A 23820-nucleotide genomic window follows, 5' to 3' on the forward strand; every position below is an offset into this window, starting at 1 on the left:
TTGAGCCATCTCCCTTTGAGGGTCACACAGATCACTGGGGGAAAGACAAGGAAAGCAAAACAAACTTGAGATGCCTTAAAGAGGGGTGTCAAACTCAGTTTTGCCGAGAGCCAAAATAACACATACTGTAATATACTCAATAGAGGTCTGGAGATGTCGGCAAGCAAAGAAAGGCCACATTTTCTTTATAAACAAAACGCTTAGGTACCTCTCTCATCATCAAAATCATTTATTATGTCTTGAAATAATGCAGTGGGTTAGGAAAACCTCAGGACTGAAATCAACTTTGTTAAAAAAAAAATCTGCATCAGAGTATAAAGTGAAGTGAGAGCGGCAGTCTGAGCACATGTGGGAATGTCTAGCTAAAGCAAAAAACATTTGTGTACACCTTGATTAGATGGAGCTTGACCACATTAAAAAAGGCAGATGTGAACACACTGGTGATCAGTCACACAGAACATGTTCAGAGTTGGTCAGAAACGGGTACCGATCACATTTAACACTAATGGAAATACAAATGGGTTTTTATCCACATTCAGCAGTTAGGTCAACAGAAAAGACAGAAGCATCGTGTTGGGGGGTGGTGGTGTAAGTCAGGTAAGTTTCAGATGGTTGACCAGCCTTAACCATCTCCTTCATGGGACTGTCACATCTTTGGCATCATGCTAAAACATTAACGTTCTTTACAGCAGTGTGGCACGTCACCTTCTTTTTGGGTCGTTTTGAGCACTCCGATTTCACGCTGCCTGTGAGGTAATAGTTGCAGTGCGCTGTGCTGTCCAGATGAGTGCAACCAAATATTGGAGACGTAGGTGTAAATGTGATCTGGCTGAATTATACAGGTAGTTGTCGACTTATGACCATGTTCGGTTCTGACGGACCAGTCATAAGTCAATCTGGATGTACAGAACGATGGCAGGGGTATTTGTATTCAAACCTGACTGTATGTATAGTACTGTATAATAAATCCCTTAAGTCATATTGTTAATTTTATGTACTTTTTATCATCATTATTAGCACACTATGTAGATTTTCTGTGTTTGTGTTTTTTTGTAAATTATTTCTTTATTATTTTGTTTCGCTATTACTGTTACTTGCATGGGTGTTGAACCTTGAACAGCTTCACAAATCCTTTTTTTCTTTGTGTTATGTTATGTCATTCGTGTGAGCCTCTCCCAGTGTTCATAGTGTTAACTGTCAGAGGAGGAATTGTACCGGCAGAGTCTGAGCACTCATATGTTTTCTGTTTTAACATTTCAGCCTGTTTATTATAAACGTTAACAGATAAAGGAGTTCAGTGTGGTTTCATTACCCCTTTGTTGCAGTTTGCATGAAGGGGCACATCAACGCAGAAGCTTCAGAGGTTAATGAGATTCAAAGCCAGTGAGCAGCAGTTACAATGGGATAGCTTAAAGTTATAGGCCAGCGATGGCGAACCTATGGCACGCGTGCCAGCTGTGGCACGCGAAGGCCTTGCAGCTGGCACGCGGGAAGGTCCGCAATTAAGATATGCGGCGCGGCGGGAGGCAAGTGTGCCGGTGTCTGTCTGTCGGCAATGTGTTCCTCGCGGCTGCCTGAACCGCCGCGGGGATGTGAGAAGCAAAGTCTCACTCCCCGCCTCCGCCTCTGAACCCGCCCAGGTACTCGCCTACAGCACCGAGCGTTCTTCTGTCACGCCCTCCCACCCTGGCGGGAGACTTGAGGAGAACAGGAGACGCTGCATTTTACATCATTTATTATTAGGTAAACTTCTACTTTGCCCTACCTGTGCTGCCTAAGTTTAATTGGACCAATAATACTAATGTTAATTATAAACTTACCTGGGCTCCTTTTTAAAAACCTATTAAATTATCTGGCTATTTGTCTAGGTGTCCAGGTTAGGGTTGCACAAGTCCGGTTTTCACCCGGACAGTATATTTTTTGACCAAAACGGATGTCTACAATTAGTAAAATTCCCCAATCACATATTTTTTTTATGGGGACGGATTTGTATACAGCACTTCATTAGATTTTTTTTATTATACAAATTTTATCTTTTTGTAGACTTGAAGTCTTGAACAAAGAAAATCAGTACAGCAAAAAAAGCAAAAACAGATAGTGGAAGACCATTCCAAGAGGCCTGGACAGAGACATATGGAGTGATTGAACGCAGTGGGAAAGCATTGTGTATTATGTGTAATGAAAGTGTTGTGTCTCGCACATCAAGTGTCAAACGTCACTTTGAGACCAACCATAACAGTGTTGCTGAACTTGGTTTAGCTCAAAGAAAAGAGTTCCTTGTAGGAAAATTAAAGAAATATCACTCCCAGTCTCTTAGTTTTAGCAACTATCTTTCAAAAACTAATCATCTTACAGTTGCCAGCTTTCAAATTTCACTGTGCATGGCAAAACATGGTAAGCCCCTCTCTGATGGAGATTTTATCAAAAAGGCAATTTTGGCTGGGAGTAATTCACTCTTCCATGATTTCCAAAACAAGGATAAAATTGTGCAGCGCATCTCTGAGATGCCGCTAAGCAGAAATACTGCAAAAGATAGGGTTCTGCGAATGGCTGCTGATGTTAGTCAACAGCTTACTTGCGACTTACAAAAAGCACCCTTCTACTCCATGTGCTTGGATGAAAGTACAGATATTACTAAACATGCAAGACTAGCGCTCATTTTGCGTTATGCTACTGGTGACATCATGAGAGAAGAGCTGGTAAAACTGCTGTCTTTGCCTGGAAGAACACAAGGGATAGATATCCACAATGCTGTGATGGAGGCTTTTTCATTAATAGACATAAGTCCAGAAAAAGTGGTTTCAGTTACTAGCGATGGAGCACCTAGCATGGTGGGGACAACATCAGGATTCATTCATTTCTTTGCTAAGGAAGCAAAACATCCACTGATTAAATTTCACTGCATAATACATCAAGAGGCTCTCTGCGCCAAAGAAAGCAGCAAAAAACTTGACGATGTCCTCAAAGATGTAACAAAAATGGTGAACTTCATCATGGCGCATGCTCTTAATTTTCGACAATTTCAAGCCCTTCTTGATGAGGTTCAGGCACAATATAACACTTTACTGATGTACAATAATGTCCGGTGGCTGAGCAGAGGACGAGTGTTAGAGAGATTTGTGGCCTGCTTGGAAGAAGTTAGGCTATTTATGAACGAAAAGGGGGAAGACTATCCTCAACTCACCAACATGGCCTGGCTTACCAACCTCATGTTCTTTACAGATTTTACTAACCACTTTAATGTACTAAACAAAAAATTACAAGGCATGGGAAAAACAGCAGAAAGCATGTTTAGTGACATCAAAGCTTTTGAGAGAAAATTGCATGTTTTTGAAAAAGACCTTGAGAGTGGACAGCTAAAATATTTTCCCAACCTAAAAATACATTTGGATAATTCTACAACATTTGTGGACAGTCATAAAAAACACCAGGAAATCCAGAAAGCATATTCCACCATTGTAGCCGAAGCAAAGGAGAATTTTAGTAAAAGATTTTCTCAGTTCCGTAAGATGGAGACAACCCTTTCATTTATAACTTCCCCAGAAAAGTCCACATTTGAAGATCTTGATCTTTCCTGCTTACAGTGGTTGGATATTCAAAATTTGGAAATGGAGCTACTGGAATTTCAAGAAAGCTCTATCTGGAAAGTAAATTCAATGACCTGCGTGCGGCTCTTGAACGTATTGAGTTTGAAAGGGTGACAAATGAAATCACTGCTAGCAGTTCTGAAAATGAAATCCTAAAAGCGTGGAATTCTCTGCCAGACAATTTTAAGTCCATGAAAGCACTTGGGATTGCTCTTCTTACTTTGTTTGGGTCATCCTATGCTTGTGAGCAGCTGTTTTCGGCTTTGAATCATATAAAATCTGATGCTAGAAACAGATTAACGGATGACATGAGTGCTGCATGTGTTGCTCTGAAATTAACGCACTATGAGCCAAGGATTGACAAGTTATCAGCATGCATGCAACAACAAAAATCACATTATTTTTTTTCAGAGCATGCCCAATGCATATGTTTACATGAAGCAGTGTTTTCAGTTTGCAGTTAAGACACTTTCTAAGTTATTTAAACATTAATTAAAGATGTTATTTAAAAAAGGGACTTTACATGGCCCTGTTGTATTCCAATCTGGAATTTCCAATAAAAACGGTTGGTTTAATTGAAAGCTCTTTTGTTTTCTTTACATCATATTATTAGAAATGTAATGATTTAACTATTTTCAAATTTGATTGTAAATTTTACAAAAAAACATGTATAGACTCTTTGGGAATACACACAGAGTCTTGACACAGTTAACAGTTTTAAGAAGTTTATCTTTTTTTTACTCAGGATACATTTGACATGTTATGTGAATAATACATTTAAAATATATTGTGTAACTGAATCAAATTCTTCCTAAATTCATTAAATTGAATGAAATCATTAAAACATTATAAATTGCCAATAAATTGAAATGAAAACCAAAGGATTGTGAATCAAATTGATTTTCTGACAATACAAAAATTCCAACCTTTAAAAATGATGTTACATAGTTCAGGCAACTTTATAAAGAGTTTTTAGATACTAAAATCTTGTTATTAAGGTTTAATTGACGTGCTGGCACTTTGAGGAAATTCTTTGGTTTTGTGCGGCAGTTTGGGCACTCGGGCTCAAAAAGGTTAGCCATCACTGTTATAGGCGGTCACATTTGCTTTCTCTCCTCCCTGTTACTGCTTAATCGCCATCATTTTTTTCTCTGTGTTTGTAAGACCAATGTAACTGAATGGAGTTTAAACCAGTTGTTAGTTGTGTTAGTTCAGCTGAGCTATTGTACAACCTGACATTCACATATTGTAATCTGGATTATTGTACATTACAAAAGGTGTTTTCATTTTATTAAAAAATATAATGTGTTTAACAAGTTAATATGAGTTTAACAAGTGTAATGATGTAGGTGGACGTGTGTGCTATGGCCTGATGTGTGTTCAGGGGTTCTTGTCTTTTGTTTAAACTGGCCAATACAGTAGAGTCAGCTTCCTAGCCAGTAGTTCTGTGGTTAAATGACGCGTATGTTGCCTTCTTTCAGTCAACATGGAAAATACATTAGCATATTAAATACAGAGGAGTCGGAGTCAGAAGTACGGGAAACTAAGGAGTCGGAGTTGGAGTCGAGGGATTTATCTACCGACTCTACAGCCTTGGTTTAAACTCCTGCAGGTATTAAACTGTGATTAAGATGAATGAATCATGGCAATTGGAGCTGGTGTGGAGGAAACTGTTGTTTGCCCGTGAGACACGGTATCGGTCATAAGTCGAATGATAATAAGACACATAGGTCGTGAGTCAATGGCTACCTGTATACAGAAATAATTCACATATGAAACAAATGGTAAAGAGAGCCTTTGAGAAAACACATAAGACCTTACATTGAATATTGATGTAACGGGACACCTTAACCTCCTTAGCGTTAGTCCTGAGTGTCACTTGGGCAACAGTATAGAAACGCATAACACATGAGGATTACTTAGGCTGTAAAAGTGCCAACAACGCTAGTGCCGAGCAAGGGTACAGGTGTGTCTCGTGTAAGTGTCTGGCAGTGATGTAGACATGCCTTCTCCTAGCCTCATAATGCCGTCTTGTAGGAAACGCCTTTCATCAGCAGTGATAACAAGGTGCATCTGTCTTCAGGCAGTGAAACTGAAACTGAAACTCTAATAAAGGAATTTGTGTTTTGGTTGGTTGAGAATCCCATAGCAGTCAATGGTTTTAAAATGTGGAAATGAATTAGCAAACATATTTGCCTACCAGTCACTTAGTTGGCAGCTTGTTACAAATCATACTTTATTCAATTCAGTGGAGTTCAGAGTATTTTTAATAAAGCACTCAGTTTAGAATGAAACTCTCAGAGTGCTTTTATTGTTTTCTTTTTTATATTCTGATGAACACACTTATGGTTTTTATTTTTATTAGAGATAAGCTTACCTGGAATTCCTCCCGGAGCTGTGAGGAGTTGCTTTGTGAATCCACTTTTAGCATCTCCTTATAGGTCAGGCTGAAGTCGCTAACAGAGATAGCAGTTTCTCCACACAGACAGGCCTCCAGAATGGCATCATGGATGAAAATGTATTGTTCCTGCAAAATGGCAAAAAGAAAAGTGTGAAAAAAATCAGCATTTCAGAAAACAACTCATAAATACTGAATAAATAACAAAGTCAAGTCATTGCCCATGGCATACTCTTGTGTATGAACAGCAGAATCCTAGAATATAAAAGGATACAGAATCCATCAAAGACAGCTGGAGGATCAGACCATCTTTTTGTCTGATCTTGCAAGTTGTACTTTCACTAAACTAAAAACAAAATGTGTGTATATATATATATATATATATATATATATATATATATATATATATATATATATATATATATATATATACACACACACACACACACTTTCAAGGCCCTGAAGATACCTCGCTATATGTTTGTTGGTAGTTAAAACTGTGCACAGTGGTTTTATTTTCTGTGCATTTAACAATCCACCGCTGCCTGATTTATTTGAATACCAATAATTCTGAATATAACAATGCCTCAGGGTGGCTGCCATCTAGCTCTGGAGATGTAGTGAGCCAAACTCTTTCTTTTAACTTACAGTAAGTTAAGACTACAGTACATATCAGCCAGTGTGTTCTTTCTATAGCTGTGCTACTGACGCAGACCCTGCACAGTTTTTTGGCAGTGGATAGACATTAGTAATATTATGTAATTTCTCAGTCTGTATTGTGCAATAGACCAAAAGTCACCCCAAACACTTTTAACATTAGAATTATTGGGCAATTTGCACCGTGGACCAGTGACAGTCAATTATATGTGTATAGGGCCATTATTGTCATGTTCAGAGTACAGTGAAATTCTGATGGTCTGGGTCGTCTCCATGGTCCCCGGCAGCTTGAACCCGCTACCACTGATAATATATGAGCTGGGCACGTAAGGACATACAGTCATAAGAGGGGTTGCGATGTGCATCTGTGCTTTATTTGAAAACAATAAAGTGTCAGAAGTGTAGTGCTCTGCAGCAAACACATAAATAATCCAAAAAACTAGTGAAAGTTCATGAGTTAAAATCCTTTAAACACTCCATTGATAAAACTGAAATAAAACTATACGTCATTATTTGTCCTTCCTGAGCCCAGTACGTCTTTCACTGCCTGTCACCCCAGCTCACTCAGCAGGTCACTCTGCAGTTGCCACTTCCATCTCCAGTTATTACTGCCCACCTCGGTGCCCGCTGTACTGCTCAGACCCAGCTGTCCTTATGTCTTTCAGCACACTCTTCTAGCATCTTCAGGATCCCTAGAAAGGACACCTCCATCATTTCTTGATCCTCTATTTATCGGTGGAGCATGATCTACCTCTGGAGCATCGATTCCTTACTTTTCTGTGGGGCTAATAAACATTCTGTCTCCTCCTTCACCACACGGGCACATACTGCATACTGCCCTCTCACTCACAGTTTTCGTTCTCCCCGTTTTCTTGCCCAGACTCCTTTTCTATATGGATAGGGATGCAGACGTGCTGATGATGGACCCTAGAGTGCTAGTGAGGCAATGAGCTGAACTGCATGTCTGCTTGTGAATGTATGATCATCCAATTGCTCCAAGTAACTTCAATGAGTCACTCTGCCATGCTACCAGACACACCTGCACCCCTCCGAAGCCCAAGCAAATGTATTAAATTATTTATTTAAAGTCGTGCAGTGCCACTGACTACACTATACCACAGCAACCTGTCCTATCTTGACACCTTGAAGCGTCTCTTTACCACATGTGTGTAAATATGCATTAATCTGCACTTAAGTGACTCAAGTGGCGCTCAAAATATCATCTGCGAGGGATTATTGGAACATAACTAATAAAACTGGTAGGTGTTCATTGGTTTGCAACTTGTGTTTTCTGCTTGGAATTAAAGAAGATTAAAATAGCTGATCCTTAATTTTTAAAGACAGACATCAAAAACGGTATTTACAAAAATAAACTGGTAATGGTGATAGCCACAAAGTCAAGTGTATCCTTGAAACTGGATTAAGCAGATTGCATAAATGGATTGATGGATATCTTGCAGTTACAAGGTCAGCAGTGTACATGATAACCAGGAAGGCTTACCTCAAAATGAAATTTTAGCTGTTATACTGCAGTTCATGTTTTCAGCTGTGCAAATAATTTGTTTGCACAAAGTGTATAGATAATATAAATTATATTTAATAATCATGCACCTGTAATGAATGTATGGAAACTTACTTCATGCTGTTATATATTATAAAGGCCCATTTATTGTATGTTTTAAGTATAAAGTAGCTGATCAAACTTTGGAAATATGTACCTTTAGCCTTTTATGAACAAAGGAGTACATCAGGTAGGTTGGTTTGTGTTTTCTATGAAATTACATGGCATTTTAAGGGCACATGAGATTGGTGTAATGTTGCATGTTGGTCAGATATGTAAGTAAAAATTCAATTGTACTCATCATGCATGACACAAAAAAGCTCCTATAGTTGTCGAAAGTTACGGGAACTTTCAATGGGAGTTCTATGGTGCTTTTGCTTTTCGCCCTCCCTCACCATATCCTATCGTCTATGGGGAAGGAGTGAAAGCTTTAGATTCGTCAAACATTTTAATCTTTGGTTTTCAATGGATCTTGATGTTTTAGAGCCCCGAATACCAAAAACCTCAACATCTCTATGATGGGTATGTGTGTCTTCTTGAGAACGGTCCAGAGCTAAAACGGCTGGATGTAAAAATACCAAATCGAAACTTAAGCCTGTTATGAGATGAAGATGTGTTTGATTAGTTTTTGAGTCAAATTGTGTAAAAAAAAAAAAAATAGACACTCTAGAGGAACCTTCAAATACTGTAATTCTGCAGTTAATTGTGAATTCTTCCTGTGAATTGTTGTCGTAATGAACTTTTTTAAGATCAGAAAGATCAGCATCAATTTTAGTTTGGGTAACTTGGTTCCTAGAATGCAAAGCTTGTGGTATGTTGGTGACATCATAGTTTTGGAAACATTCCAACCTCAAGACCCAATTAACATCTTTGGAGATTCTCTGTTCACCATCCTGCTCACTGTGTGTGGGGTCAATATGGATACATGTCCTCTTCCAGGTTGAGTCTTAACATCTGCAGTTGCTTTAAACTTGATAGCTGTTTTCTTATAGCCATTTCCACATTTATGAGCTCAATTCTTGGGTCTTTCCCATTGTGATGGATGACTAAAGGAGCGTGGCCTATGTGCCACTTCACATTTATTCCCCAGTGAAATAGGAAGGCATAGCTGAATACCTAGGTGTTCATACTCACTCAGATTAACTTCAGTACATGAAATATGAATGAGAACATACAGTATTCCATGCGTCATAAGGTTTAGAACACTGATGTGCTGCATTAGGTTTGTCACAATACCAAACTTTCAAACTTCGATATGTGTCTGTTATATAAAAAAAAAATCTTAGGTCGAGCCGTGATTTTCTTGGAGACACTTTAACGTCCCGCAAGACAAGGAGGACAGCTGCTGTACAGGCTTTTAAATGTTGGAAGTGAAGCGCGACACGCAGATCACGCAGCATGGTAGCAGCAGCAAACCAGCTGATTGAGCACAGAGAAGGTAAAGAAAACTGTATTTGTTTCCCATTGTATCACCGTTAAAGAGGGGGTTTTGGAGGAGTGACTGCATCTCCTTAGCGTGTGTTCAACCCCCCTCTTCACAATGCGGGAGGCAGAGACGCAAAGTGGCAAAGCCCCCTAATGGGACTAAAAAAGAAGTATTGAAATTCGATACTATTTTCAATACCCAAATCGGTATATCTTAATAAAAATGTGTTTAAATAAATTGCAGTTCTGCATGCATAAAAATCTTAACATTGATGAAAATAATAGAAATTTTAGTCATTAAATGTAAATACTCCAATGTAAGAGGAACGTTCTGCAAATATTGATGAAAACAAATGAGTTACTGAGTTAATATAGTAAAATTTTACAAATGTCATTAAATGTTAATGGAGTAATTATGGCAATATTATGTAAACGGCATACAGTACATAAAAATGTTAAACATTAAACAAACATTCAAGTAAAAAGAACATTAATGTGGTCTTTTGCAAACAGTTGTTCAGAAAAGCCAACACACAAGCAGACCACTAACACACTTGAAGGCTTTGCGTAAATGCAAACGGTCCACTTTGCATTTTTGTGTAAGTAAACTACGATGACTTTCCACATTTTTTGCAAGGAAGACTAGCATGTCAACGTACTTTTCTGTGACGCTGCCGCATGCTTTCGTTGGGCTGTAAAGGCATCCTGAAATACTAAATGCACATTCTGAAGCACAGCTAGAAGTACATAAGCACATGGAGGAGATGAACACAGAAAAGTTACAGCACTTTACAATATACAGTAATCCCTCGCTATATCGCGCTTCGACTTTCGTGGCTTCACTCCATTGTGGATTTTAAATGTAAGCATGTCTAAATATATATCACGGATTTTTCACTGGTTCACGGATTTCTGCGGACAATGGGTCTTTTAATTTATGGTACACGCTTCCTCAGTTGGTTTGCCCAGTTGATTTCATACAAGGGATGCTATTGGCAGATGGCTGAGAAGCTACCCAATCAGAGCATGTATTACGTATTAAATAAAACTCCTCAATGATATACGATGTGCTTCCTGCGTGGTGCTTGATTGTTTGCTTTTCTCTGTCTCTCTCACTCTCTCTGCGCCTGATGGAGGGGTGTGAACAGAGGGGCTGTTTGCCTAGAGGATACGGACGCTCCTCTACAAAATGCCGCTTTATCGCGGTGCTTCGGCATACTTAAAAAGCACGTATTGATTTTTGATTGTTTGCTTTTCTGTCACTCTCTCTCTCTCTCTGACATTCTCTGCTCCTGACACGCATTCCTTTGAAGAGGAAGATCTGTTTGCATTCTTTTAATTGTGAGAAAGAACTGTCATCTCTGTCTTGTAATGGAGCACAGTTTAAACTTTTGACTAATGGGTGTTATTTCATGTCTAGGGGGCTCTAATAATGTTAACAGTGTGGGACAGTTTATAAGGGCTTAAAATATATAAAAATAACCACACAAACATACGGTTTCTACTTTGCAGATTTTCATCTATCGCGGGGGGTTCTGGAACGCAACCCCTCGCGATCGAGGAGGGATTACTGAATAGTAAATGTGATGAAATGTAATTTTAAAATAAAATGATGTGTTACGGCAGCTGACTCTGTGGTGAGGATTTAAACTTCATGAAGCGACTGAGCCATATAGTGCTAAAGAGTGTTACCTTTAAGTGAACAGCGCAGAATAAAAGTGGCTCATAGGTAAAAGTGATTGCCAACCTCTGTCTTGATACATTAACTGGCTACAAAAAAGTTCTAACCTGTAGAATAAAATAAACATCACATCCCTTCTTCAGCTACAACAGTTTACTAATTTATACTAATTAATGTCTCCATAATTTAAAAATAAGATATCTTCTCAAAAGTTTCTGTATTGACTCCCTTGCAAATCTTGTAAACAGGCTTGCATGCGTCTTGTGGTTTCCGTCCACATTTGCTACAAAGCCAGAATATTTCCAGATGCCTTTACTGTCAGTTTAGTGTGCTGATGAACACCATCTTATTAACACTGTTGTGTGGAGTGAAACTGGGCTGCAACTCAAACTATGGTGAACTGGAAGTGTATTTGTAATGTAGGATGTAGAATTGACACCATGAAAAAAAGCGTACTAAAGAAAGGTTTTGATTTTAAAATGAATACTTCTCGATATGTGGATACTTGTTGACATTTCTATATTGCACCACAACATGGTTTGCATCATCATTAGGCCAGCAGTGTGGTGTAGTGGTTAAGGCTTTGAACTTCAAATCCTGGTACTGACACTGTGTCACCATGAGCGAGTCACTTCACCTGCCTGTGTTCCAATTGGAAAAACCAAAAGAAACCGAACCAATTTATGTAAACTTTCAAGTGCTTAATTAACTTCTGCTGCAGCAGGAAAGCTGTAAGCTGTTGGCCCATTGCTTGTTCTCTGAAAAAAACCTGTGAAAATGACGTTAGTTTTCAATTTCTGGTAATCTTTAGTTCAGTTTATCACCTACTTTGAAATGCTTATATTTAAAAAAAAAAAAACTGGAAAAAGCTTTGATCAATAATATAGTTCAGTTAAGCTTTTACTCATGTGACTTTGTAAGGGTGCCAAAAATTATGACACATGTGTTTGTGTGTGTAGGGCGCATTTGAACAAAAATAGGCAGGTGCATAAATCTGGGCACCCCAAAGGAATAATCCCATCAATATTTAGTAGAGCTTCCTTTTGCTGAAATAACAGCCTGTAGATGCTTCCTATAACCACTGACAAGTCCATGAATTCTAGCTGGTGGTATTTTGGACCATTCTTCCATACAAAATGCCTCCATTTCAGTCAGGTTTGATGGCTTCCGAGCATGGACTGCCTGCTTCAAATCAATCCATACATTTTCCATAATGTTCAGGTCAGGGGACTGGGATGGCCATTCTAGATCATTGTACTTTTGCCTCTGGTAGATTTTGAACAGTGCTTTGGATCATTGTCGTGCTGAAGCATCCAGCCCAGGCGTAACTTCAACTTTGTGACTGACTCTTGAACATTCTTATCAAGAGTCTGCTGATATTCTAAGTAATTCATGCGACCCTCAGCATTAACAAGGCTACCTGGGCTAGCCACACAGACCCATAACATCATGGACCTTCCACCAAATTTTACAGTAGGCAGCAAGTTCTCCTGAAATGCTGTGTGTTGTTTTCGCCATGCATAGCACCTCTGGTTGTGACCAAATATCTCTCGCTTAGTCTCATATGTCCACAGTATTTTTTTCCAAAATGTTTCTGGCTTGTCCAGATGTGGTTTTCCATACCTCATGTGACTCTTCTTGTGGGGAGTACTTGGAAAAGGCTTTTTGTGCATCACCCTTCCAACGATCTGTTCCTGGTGCAAAGGTCAATTTGAGAAAATGTTCCATGGTTAGAACTACAGAGGTAGGTAAGATCTAACCAGAAATGTATTGGTCATCATTGGTAATCGCTGGGATGCAAGAAAAGTAAAGGAGACATGTTTTGGGGTACTTCATTAATCAAGCGGTTACAGTTGAATTTTTTGGAAGGAATGCTTGTGCTGGGGTACTGAAATGGAAACTCTGTTGGACCTCTGATGCAGGAGAAACAATATGGTGTGTACCTTGATTTTAGAACAATGGACAAACTCTTTGTTCTAATCCAGATATCCGAGAAGCAGTGGGGGTTTGACAATCCCGCCTGTGGGTGTTTTTTGTGGACTTGGCAAAGGCTTTTAACCATGTGCCTGCCCTTTGGTGTCTGTCCATATTTGGCATTAGATTAGAACTTTTTAAAAAGGTGGGAGGACTCTTCCAAGAATGCATTTTGTCATGTTCCTAATTTTCACAGAATATTAAGATGGTACCTAGACCTGAGTTGGCCCATATGATGATAGCAGATGAGGATGCACTCTTGGCTTCATCACATTTTAGTGTACCCTGGAGCAGCCCGTCCATGAGTGTAACTTGGTACATTCTTTGAACCCTGAGGATTTGCTGAATGAGGCAAGGTCTTTGATAACCATTAATTTACAGTTTGATTTCTATCTGTTCAGCTATGTTTTGTATTTTACTGTCACGGTTTTATATTTGTAGAGCACTCAAATTTGTCCACTGAGCACATCACTCTTCATGGATAAATTGAACTAAACTAATTTCTGCATTTTGGCTAAAGACCTAACAAGCCATGGTGCATGGTGTTCTTATTAAACGTTTCCAGAATTGTTTTAGCGCATTACAAGTAATTTGATTGTTTAAAATAAATGTACAGGTATCATCCACCTTAGTAAAAGGATATGTGCGTGTGTGTTTGTCCAGTTGCTATGTCTCCGTCATTCCTAAAGATGGCAATTCGCAAAGATTTTTAGTAATAAAATGCATTGCATTTTTCATTCCAGTAGATGGCACAACACAAACATTAACACTGCTTTTATGAATCCCATACCAAATGGCATATGACGGAGACAAATGCATGCATGGGGCTCTGCAAATGTTAACGCTGAGGTCTGCAGTGGTTATTTAGATTTCAGCCTGTCTTAGGTAGCATAGCTAGTGTCAGTATAAAATAGTAATCTTGCTGTTACTTCTTAGTATATATATTCAGTAAAAACCATAGTTAATTTTAAATGAATATAAAAGTCAAGAATAATCACCAGCATTTAAATTTTTCTCATGGGCTGGAATTCATCTGCTTTCTATTCTGATGTAAACTGGTAGCACAGATTTGTGAGTCATACGGACAAACCAGATGTTATGTATGCAGAATTCAGACACGACACACACTGCCTTCTACATTTCAAGATAATCTTTAAAACCCTGCGCCTAACTTAAAATGTCTGAAGTTTAACAGATGGGATTCTTTGAAGCCACCCTTCTGGTAGATTAAGACATTCAACGCATTACACAGTTTAGTGATATCAACTTTGAAGAAGCCTCTTTGTTGAGCTGTGTCTGCAACTCCATCCATCTTGCTTCTCTCTATGGTAATTAAAAAGTACATCAAATGTGCTATTTTATTCTGGTTTCTATAGTAATTTTCTTATTTCTATTTTCTTAACTTGGATGTATCTTATTTACTCTTAAGCTGAATTTTCAGTTATGTTTTATACATTTAAAATATGCCATATAGATCTACAGTGACTTGTTGACAAGAAATAATCTTTGACAAATGTGTGTAACGATGAAAAGGATTTAATGTAAAACACAAATTGACTCGCACACTAAAAGTCGTCAGTGACATTTATGGTTTCACAAACAGCTAATTTTTTCCATGTATCCATCCATCCATTATCCAACCCGCTATATCCTAACTACAGGGTCACGGGGGTCTTCTGGAGCCAACCCCAGCCAACACAGGGCGCAAGGCAGGAAACAAACCGCGGGCAGAGCGCCAGCCCACCACAGTTTTTCCATGTATTTTTTTTTTGTTAATTTTGTCATATTATGGTGCAAATTCTGAAGAAATTATTTTCAGCAATTTTTAATAAGTCTGTATAAAAAGTCATGAGTTCTAGCTTTGTTTATGTACTTCTGTTTTTGCCAGTTTTGTAAAATGCTTTGTGACAGTTCTCATGAAAACAATAGAAGACTTGAGGCTTTTTTGATTTATTGCTTTTACTTTTAAATCCATTTGCTCACTGTGTGTACACAGTACTCTGAATCCATAAAACTTGCATTTTAATAATTAAGCACCCACTCTGAGAGGTACGAGGCAACTTTGCAGAATGCATCTACTTAGCTGGTTGATTGATTGCTGTTATAAGAAAATCTCCATGAAACTAAATGAAGGCGGCACTTGGTTTACAATTAATAATGCGAGTGGCCTGTCACTAAAGAGTATCACATGGCGCTCAGTTGATGTTGTTAGCTATTTAAGCCTAAATCACTCTCTTCTGACTGCTTAACATTAATTATGCACAACAGTTAACTAAACCCACTGACTCTGTAGTCAGAAAACTGTTTATGGGTGACCAAAATAAATGGTAGTCGCCCTCCTGACATTAAGGTCAGCCTTTTATAATGTTTAATGCAATCAATAATGTTCCTTTATGAAAATGGAAGCAATTCAAAGCAAAACAACAGACTGGTCAATGACAAATTATTAGCTAACTAGCCATGTTGCCTGTCAAAGACAGGCTATAGAATACAATTAAAAATATTTGATATCTCTTGCCCTACGTGTACAATTCTTCATTACCCTCCTGTGTCTGAGCCTCTCTTGACTGGCCCTCCATTTCCCGAGCGCATCCCTGTAAAGTCAGTGTCTCAAACTCTGGACATGAGGTGAGAAAGGCACCACTAAAATAATGACATTTTATACTTTCTGTCTTTGAAGCGACTCTCTCTCAGCATGGCTTCTCACACTCACACTTTCTCATTCTATTGTATTGTCAAACCTAAACTGACCAATCAGATTGCTCAGAGTGATCAGACACACACATGGGCCTTAGCGTATTATTATGTTGTAGATACTGGCTGTGCCTCACTCTCTTTTTCTTTTTTACCACGTCTACACAAATTATGATTAATTAAATCTGATAACGGCATTATTGCCAGGAATCAGAAATGCCCGATGCTTTATACTTCATGATACTTATTTAATTCTATCTGAGCCTTTTTAAGATCTACTGTAAATTGCTCCTGTGTTGAAAAGAGATGAGTAACTGAATGAATGGTGAATACAGTTCTGCTTTAGCAGTGGGCTTCACCCAAAAATCCATATGTATTTAACTCTCTTGTTTAGGTGATCTGACAAAAAGCGACCCAGTATTCAAATATGACCAGTCAATGGAAAATTCCTAGTATTTCAAATTTATGATTTAGGTGTGGCACTTAACAGCAAAAAGAGAAACTCTCACCTCTGTCTGAATCATATTTATGCGCCTGGAGCAGAGAGTCTTGACACAGTTGTAGATATCTACAACCCCTTCACACTCGGCCATATCCAACATTACATCCAGCACAATGTAGCATCCTGTGCGGCCTGCACCAGCACTGAAAATAAAATGCCAATCAATAAGTTATTTAGATAGATAGATAGATACTTTATTAATCCCAAGGGGAAATTCATATAATCCAGCAGCATCATACTGATACAAAAAAAAACCAAAAACCAAACAATAATAAATTAAAGAGTAATAAAAATGCATGTAAAAACAGACAATAACTTTGAATAATGTTAGCATTTACTCCCCCGAGTGGAATTGAAGAGTCGCATAGTGCGGGAGAGGAACGATCTCCTCAGTCTGTCACTGAAGCTGCTCCTCTGCCTGGAGATTACACTGTTCAGTGGATGCAGTGGATTCTTCATGACTGACAGGAGTTTGCTTAGTGCCCGTCACTCTGCCACAGATGTTAAACTGTCCAACTTTACTCCTACAATAGAGCCTGCCTTCTTAACAAGTTTGTCCAGGCGTGAGACATATATACGTATACACATACAGCTTATCAACCCAGAGCACAGTATTTATTTTAAATTGTATATTTAAATACGTTTCATATAATGCTGCAACATGCTTCCTGGGACAATGACAAAGGGAGAAGATTTAACATTTTCTAAAGATTGAATAAGCCACCACATTGTTCAATTGTGATAAATAATGAAAACTTGTCTAACCGTATGTTTTCTCAAACATTTTTAAACTTGGTATTTATATCAACAAAACCACTAGAAATACCATAATACATTCCACATTTCCTCAGCTGTTCTAATTGTGCTAATTGTTTTCATAGCAGTTGCTAATCAATTCTGTTCTAGCCATGATGAAACTACCTTATTTATAGTCGACAAGTCTGAGAAAGTTACAGGTGTAGTGTAACACACAGCATGTCCTACATACTACAGCGAATAAAATAAGTGGATAAAATGACTTCACAAGAATGATGTTGTTGAGTATGTGACCCTGTAACCTTGTGTTTCCAATACTGTCTGCTTAGCCGTAACTTAAGCCTTCAAGACTTTCAGCATTTGGAAGACCAACAGCAGAAAACAAAAAGTCTTAGATATGGCATCACTTTACTTTGACCGTAACGGCATAGCTAATGTGGTAGATCAGGGGTGCCCAATGCGTCGATCGCGATTGACCGGTAGATCGTAGAGGTAGTGCTGGTAGATCGCGTTGCATTCAAAAAATTTTTTTTTTAAACATTAGTCTATCATATATCCTCCCTATGGCATTTGCCACTTAATTGACATACAGGGCGGCTAGTCTGAGATCTCTTTTCTTCTAACACACTGGTCATCCCGCACGCACAATCAAACGCGCGAGCTACTGCAAAACTCTGGCTGTGGTCTAGTTAGCTTTCCAATTTATATCGACTAAAGAAGGGATTAAAAAATTGTTGTTTATGGGCTGGATGTGGAATTGGAAGAGGATTTTTTTTCTCACAATGTCACAATCGAAGTGCATTTGTCTGATCTGTCAATCTATCATTGCTATTCCAAAGAAGGAAAATGTGGAAAGGCACTTTCGAACTGTTCTTAAAACCACGAAACTGACTAACTTCTGAAAAGCGATCTGAGAAAGGAGAGGGAATTAAAATCGCAGTTTATCGGACAGCCGTCATTTTTCACTCGGCTGAATTCAAAAGCAAAGGTAGACACACCAAAGCATCGTTCCAGGTGAGTCACTCGATCATTAAGCATAAGAAGTCCTTCCAAGATGGAGAGATGATAAAAGATCCCTTCATTGAGGCAGATGGCTAGGGTGAAATTCCTACTGAGATTTCAAGACCCCTGGCTGGAGAAAAAGGAGTTTCTCCTTGTCATTAAACATGCAGAATACAAGCAACTTAATAAGGTCTTGTTCACACGGGCGTTAAGTTTTTGGATAAACGAACTTGCTCTGAACGTCCTAGACGTTTATGTTGCATTTTGTGGTGGCGATCGATTGACTTCTACACCGGCGTTCGTTTGTCTCTGTCTAACGCCAGCCTGCAGCCCAAATTGTAGTTTGTGTGTTAACCTGTGGAGGCAGTGTCGGGAACTGGATATGAAAACCCTTGTCGTTTTATTTGAGGTGCCTCCTTTCAATATGGACCATTTTGCTATGTTAGATATTAATCTTCTTGTTTTAAAAATACTCTTAATACGGCGACGTAGGGAGAGAAAAAATCGCCGCTACTGGGTTCATCCTCTGACTGCACAACGTCGGGTTAAAGGAAGTTTTTGTGCTTTATGAAGAAATGCGAAAATTTCCGCGCAAGTTTTTTAAATTACTGTTGGATGTCGGTTTCCACTTTTGATTGTCTGCTGCAGCTGGTGCAATGCCACATTGTACGCCGATCAACTAATATGCGACTTGGTGTTAGCCCCGATGAGAGACTACTTGTCACTTTGAGGTAAGGAAACAGTAGTTGAGTGTGCGCTTACTCCAGTGTTATGCACTGAAATGCCCCCGCCATGGATTGCCCCCTACATAATCGTTATCAAATATTATATTAGAACATAAATTAATAGGTTCATGGTTTACAAATTACATGAGACAATAAAATAAAATAAGCAATATGAAAATATATATGTTGTATGTGAAAACACAAAAATATCTGGTCCTCCGAAACGTAAAATAAACGCGCAGAAAACGAACTAGAAGCGGTTTCCTTGCGTTCGTTAGGTTTTGAACGCCAAGAAAAAGCTGCATGCAACGTTTTTTTGATGCCGTATAAACGCGCTGCCGGACAAACGCACGTCACCAAAGCCCGTGTGAACACTCTCATTGACTCCTACGTAGAAAACACTCGGCGCTTGATCCGCGCTCACCGGACGCTACGAACGCAAAAAAAAACCGCTCGATTTTAATGCCCGTGAACAAGGTGAACAAGGCCTTAATGCTTTCAAACGAAAAATGCAACATCTGTCCTCAAAGCTGCAGCGTCGCGTCAGAGCTGGAGATGCAATGGAAGGCGTGTGCGCAACTTGACAGCATACGCTACAGAGCAGATTGTCAGACTTTATCTAATTGAAAAAAAGTAACGATTCGAGTGTTGCCCAATGTAGCGTTTCTTCTTCACAAATGTACTCAAGTAAAAGTAAAAAGTATGGTGCAGTAAAACTAGTCTTAGAAGTACAATTTTTTTAAAAAAGTTACTCAAGTAAATGTAGCTCGTTACTACCCACCTCTGATATTCTGTGTGTGTGTGTATATGTATGTATGTATATATATATATATATATATATATATATATATATATATATATATATATATAGTCATTTTAAAAGTAGCTCGCAAGCCGAAAAAGTGTGGGCACCCCTGGTGTAGACTGTGACTGTTGTGCAACCAACATGGAATTGTGGCTAGAAGTGGAGCCAAGTGTGTCAAATGCGGTGGCTCCCAAACTCGGTCCTGGGACCCACTGGTGCTGCAGGTTTTTCTTCCAAAAGCACCTAAGCAAATTCAGTGAGCTGCTGTTTCTTAGTTTCTGTTTTTTAGGGTCAATGTAGGAATTAAAAAACTATGTTTGACAATTTTCTTTATTAAAATATACTAAGAAGTCATATGAGGATAATGCCGTTTTGTTTTTTTATTTTTTTAACAATATTTTCATTCTGCTTTTCCAGGTGTTTTGGTTATTTTTACTAATTCGAGGGTTTGATGTTGAACTAGTTTCAGTCTTTCATCATTCAGTGTTGTTTGCCCCAGTCCAGTGTCTGTTCTGCTTGTTTTTAATTGTCATTATTAGGATACAATGAAGGGAGCAAACTAAAAATAGAAAGCAAAAATAGAAATATTTTTGAACGCCTTAAATGTAAAATATTTAACACTGTGCTTTTCTGAATGCAGAATAAGAGAAGAGAAAAATACACCAATTAATTAAATGAGGTTAATTATTATCAATTATTATCACTGATTGTGAATCTGGTTGGAACAAAAACCTGCAGTCACAGGGGGTCCCCAGGACTGAGTATAGAGATTACGAGGCAGGGCACATCTGGTGAGTCATGGCTGTTGTGAAAAGCAATACTGAGAGATGTCAATATATGAAGTGAGCAAAGCAGAGGCCGCCATTGATTGCTTTGTCTGGGGAGGCCAAGCGGTGCAGCACATCCCCTCCATTGGCATCCTTAGTGTTTCAGTTTGCACAGCTTCTACTAACACAGTTCTGCATTTCTCATCCTTATGTGGCACAGACGTTGCCAGAAAATCTGATGAAAGAAATAACTGGGAGTTCCCAGTTTTTAAATCTTTAGTCTCATGAGAGAAATAAAGCCTTTGGTTGATTAGCACATGCAAGGATGAATTTCATTGTACTGTGTACGTGTGACAGTAATGACCCCATAAACCCAATAAAGGCGGTTGCTCAAACATAGAATGGACCCTTTTGTTGTGCTCAGTAGGAAGGTGGTCTTTGTAGACTTCTAGTCCTTTCTTTCATGACTCAACGGGCGGTGTGCAGAGACGGCCCACACAGAACTTTACTTCTGACTGAAGATGACATGAGTGAATTCTATTAAGTTCTGCCAGCCTGAGGGAGCTCTTCTGCTGTGAAGCAACACTTTCAAGTCCTGCTGTGTTGGTGAGCTGCATCTGCATTAATGAGCACTGAAGTTTCTCCTTCCTTTTTGGTACCCTAAGTGTGAGTGTGCAAGCATTCAAAAGAAATCCAGTTTGAAGTCTTCTCGGCCCCACGGAGTAATATGTATGTAAAGTGTATAATTATAAAGTATTATAAACTATTATCAATCATTAGAGATTTAAAGCACAGTTTAGAGACATTGAAAACCACATTTACTGAAGAAAGACATAAGCAAAGTGAAACATTTTCTTACCTGCAGTGAACTACAACAGGCCCAGCGTCATGTGGCGTAGATGCTTTAACTCTGCGGATAAAAGCCAAAAGCCCTGTGGCATGGTAAGGCACTCCATGTTCAGGCCAAGACGTAAAGTGAAACTGTTGCACCTCATGCTTTGCTGAGTAGCCTCGCTGACAAGATACAAAACCAAATCACAGATTTTTTAACCTTGGCAGGGATTAACATGGGGAAAAAAGGACAATATCAAGGGACAAGACTTGAATATTCATTAAATGCAACAGCTTCAGTAGTGCTTTCTACGTGTAGACATTTGTCTAGCTTGCTTTATGATTTTTCATTAGAACTGCTTTTTCAACAGCACGTAACTGAGAATTTTACATTTTTTACTATTTTGAAACCTGAGTGTCTCAAACTGAAAAATGTTTTGTGCATCTGACAATAATATCTGCTGCTGTCTTACAGGGCTTAGAAACAAATTAACCTGAAATTTTCAAGTGCGATAGGCCGACAACCCTGTAAATTTGTACTAGTTGTGTTCATTACAACCTAAAAAGCAGAACAACCCAGCGAAACCACAATCCTCAACCCTAAACCTCATCCAGAGTCAGTTAAGGACATTGAATGTTAATCAGATGTACAGAATACTGGGCTAAACTTGACAATTCTGCAGGGAACTGAACGCTACAGGTGACAAGGCAGCACAATGGGAGCGGGGAAAGGCGTCATCCAGAGGCAGCAGATGTCCCAGCTTTACAGCTGTAGGTCAGTCCTTGCTGGCCTTAATGGATGCTTTGTTGGCTTAAGATGCTGACAACTCCTGATCTAACTGATAATGAAAGTAGACAGCCAGAGTTTTCTAGTGAGGAACAAGGTGGAGTTTAACAGCAGGACTGGCTACACAGGAGAGCCTCCATTTGTGTGAGGAAACAATGAGTGACAGATCTAAAAGAATGATATAACCGAGAAATATTGATAGACAGAAAAGAAGATGAAGGCATCATACTTCTGTCCAAAAGATAAAAGAAGGGGACAGAACCAGAATATAAGGAGGAACGGGCAAGACACACTCGGGATTTTTACAGGATCAGGTTAAAGACCAATTAGATGACACCCCCCCAGTATGCTGTGTTGTTAATTAGGGTTTCTAGAACAAATATTAACAATCCTGAAAATGATGTGTCAAGCATGGGGAGCGGAAATGCCTGTGAGCTGAAATGAGTGGCTCAGTAGATGACAGCCAGACATTGGAGACATTTCCAGCGATTCCAAAGAAAGAAGCACACTTGTTTAGCAAATTAGGCAAAAATGCCAATAAAAAGCTTTAACGAGTGTCATGGAGGAGATTATTGTGGAAATGGGAAGCAGTCTTGTCAAAAATGTCACAATATGATAATCAATGACCACTCAGTCTTTTCATAATCCAACTTATCTTGTTCATACTTGTACAACAATCGTGAGTTTTTATTTCTTTTGTAAGTCTACAATTGCTGTCCAGTGCAGACAGGGAGACCCCTTGAAAGGTCCAGCTTGCTGTATAAAGTTACTGCAGTGGACGTAGATGCTGTAGTTTGCAGATTCTTCAACTTGTCTACAAAAGAAATGATGGTACTTTGTCTCAGTCTTGAACTTGGACCTCCACATTAGATCCTGCTCTTTAAAAAGATGTATGGAGGGGACTGTGATCAGTTATTGGAGACATTCCACGTAACAACCTTTTAATTTCTAGTGAATTTCCTAATTATTCTATACATTGTTACAGAAAGTGTTGTCTGATCGACCTGATGAAAGACAATTTGAACACACTAATAATTTGATGTGGTGGGGAGAGGCACAGCTTTACACGTCTACTATGTCATTATGCTCTCTTTATTTGGTTGTAAATGGCATCCTGTACTGCTGAACTAATGCATTCATTTTTTAAAACAGCTCTTTGTTGTGGATTTATTCAAGGTCAGTGTCTTCTTTCCTTTATACTATATCTATTAACCTTTACCTCTACTGTTTGACACAGAATGGTTTTTTTTGTATAACCTGAGATTAAAAACTGCTGTCTATCTTCAGTAATTTTCATCCAATTAACAAAATGGTTCCGCTTCTCAGACAGGTTGCAATTTGATATGTCCATCATCATCTTCTAAAGGTCACTTTGATACTTACCAGATATGATCACTTCTGATGAATGTCTGCATCATGCGAAATACCAACATATTCTTATTATTTAAAAAGGGAGACCTGATCTAAATAGCGCTAAGCCAGTAAGCTACCGTACCTCACAGGCAAATTCATTGAAAATGACTGAGCATCATATGTCAAGAACAGGCGTGTTAGTAAGTAACATGGGTTCAGACAGAGGAAATCATATTTCAGGAATATGCTGGAATTCTACAAGTATAAGTAGTGCAATGAAAGCCTATGATCAGAGCGGTGCATATTTTATTTATC

At 38.8% G+C, this 23820-nt stretch overlaps 1 protein-coding gene across 4 annotated transcripts in view; it reads right to left on the reverse strand.

Moving 5' to 3' along the window:
* The window catches only part of LOC120517926 (receptor-type tyrosine-protein phosphatase U-like), a 1019277-nt gene that overhangs the window by 21753 nt on the left and 973704 nt on the right, over nt 1-23820 (reverse strand). For all 4 annotated transcript variants that reach the window (XM_039740445.1, XM_039740444.1, XM_039740443.1 and 1 more), the window contains 3 exons: nt 21394-21548; nt 16487-16622; nt 5965-6114 (listed from right to left, as the gene is read on the reverse strand). In XM_039740445.1, coding sequence (XP_039596379.1) covers nt 5965-6114; nt 16487-16622; nt 21394-21548 — 441 coding nt within the window. The remainder of the gene's footprint in view (nt 1-5964; nt 6115-16486; nt 16623-21393; nt 21549-23820) is intronic.

Source organism: Polypterus senegalus, chromosome 17 (assembly GCF_016835505.1).
Source record: "Polypterus senegalus isolate Bchr_013 chromosome 17, ASM1683550v1, whole genome shotgun sequence".
NCBI classification, from domain to species: domain Eukaryota; kingdom Metazoa; phylum Chordata; class Cladistia; order Polypteriformes; family Polypteridae; genus Polypterus; species Polypterus senegalus.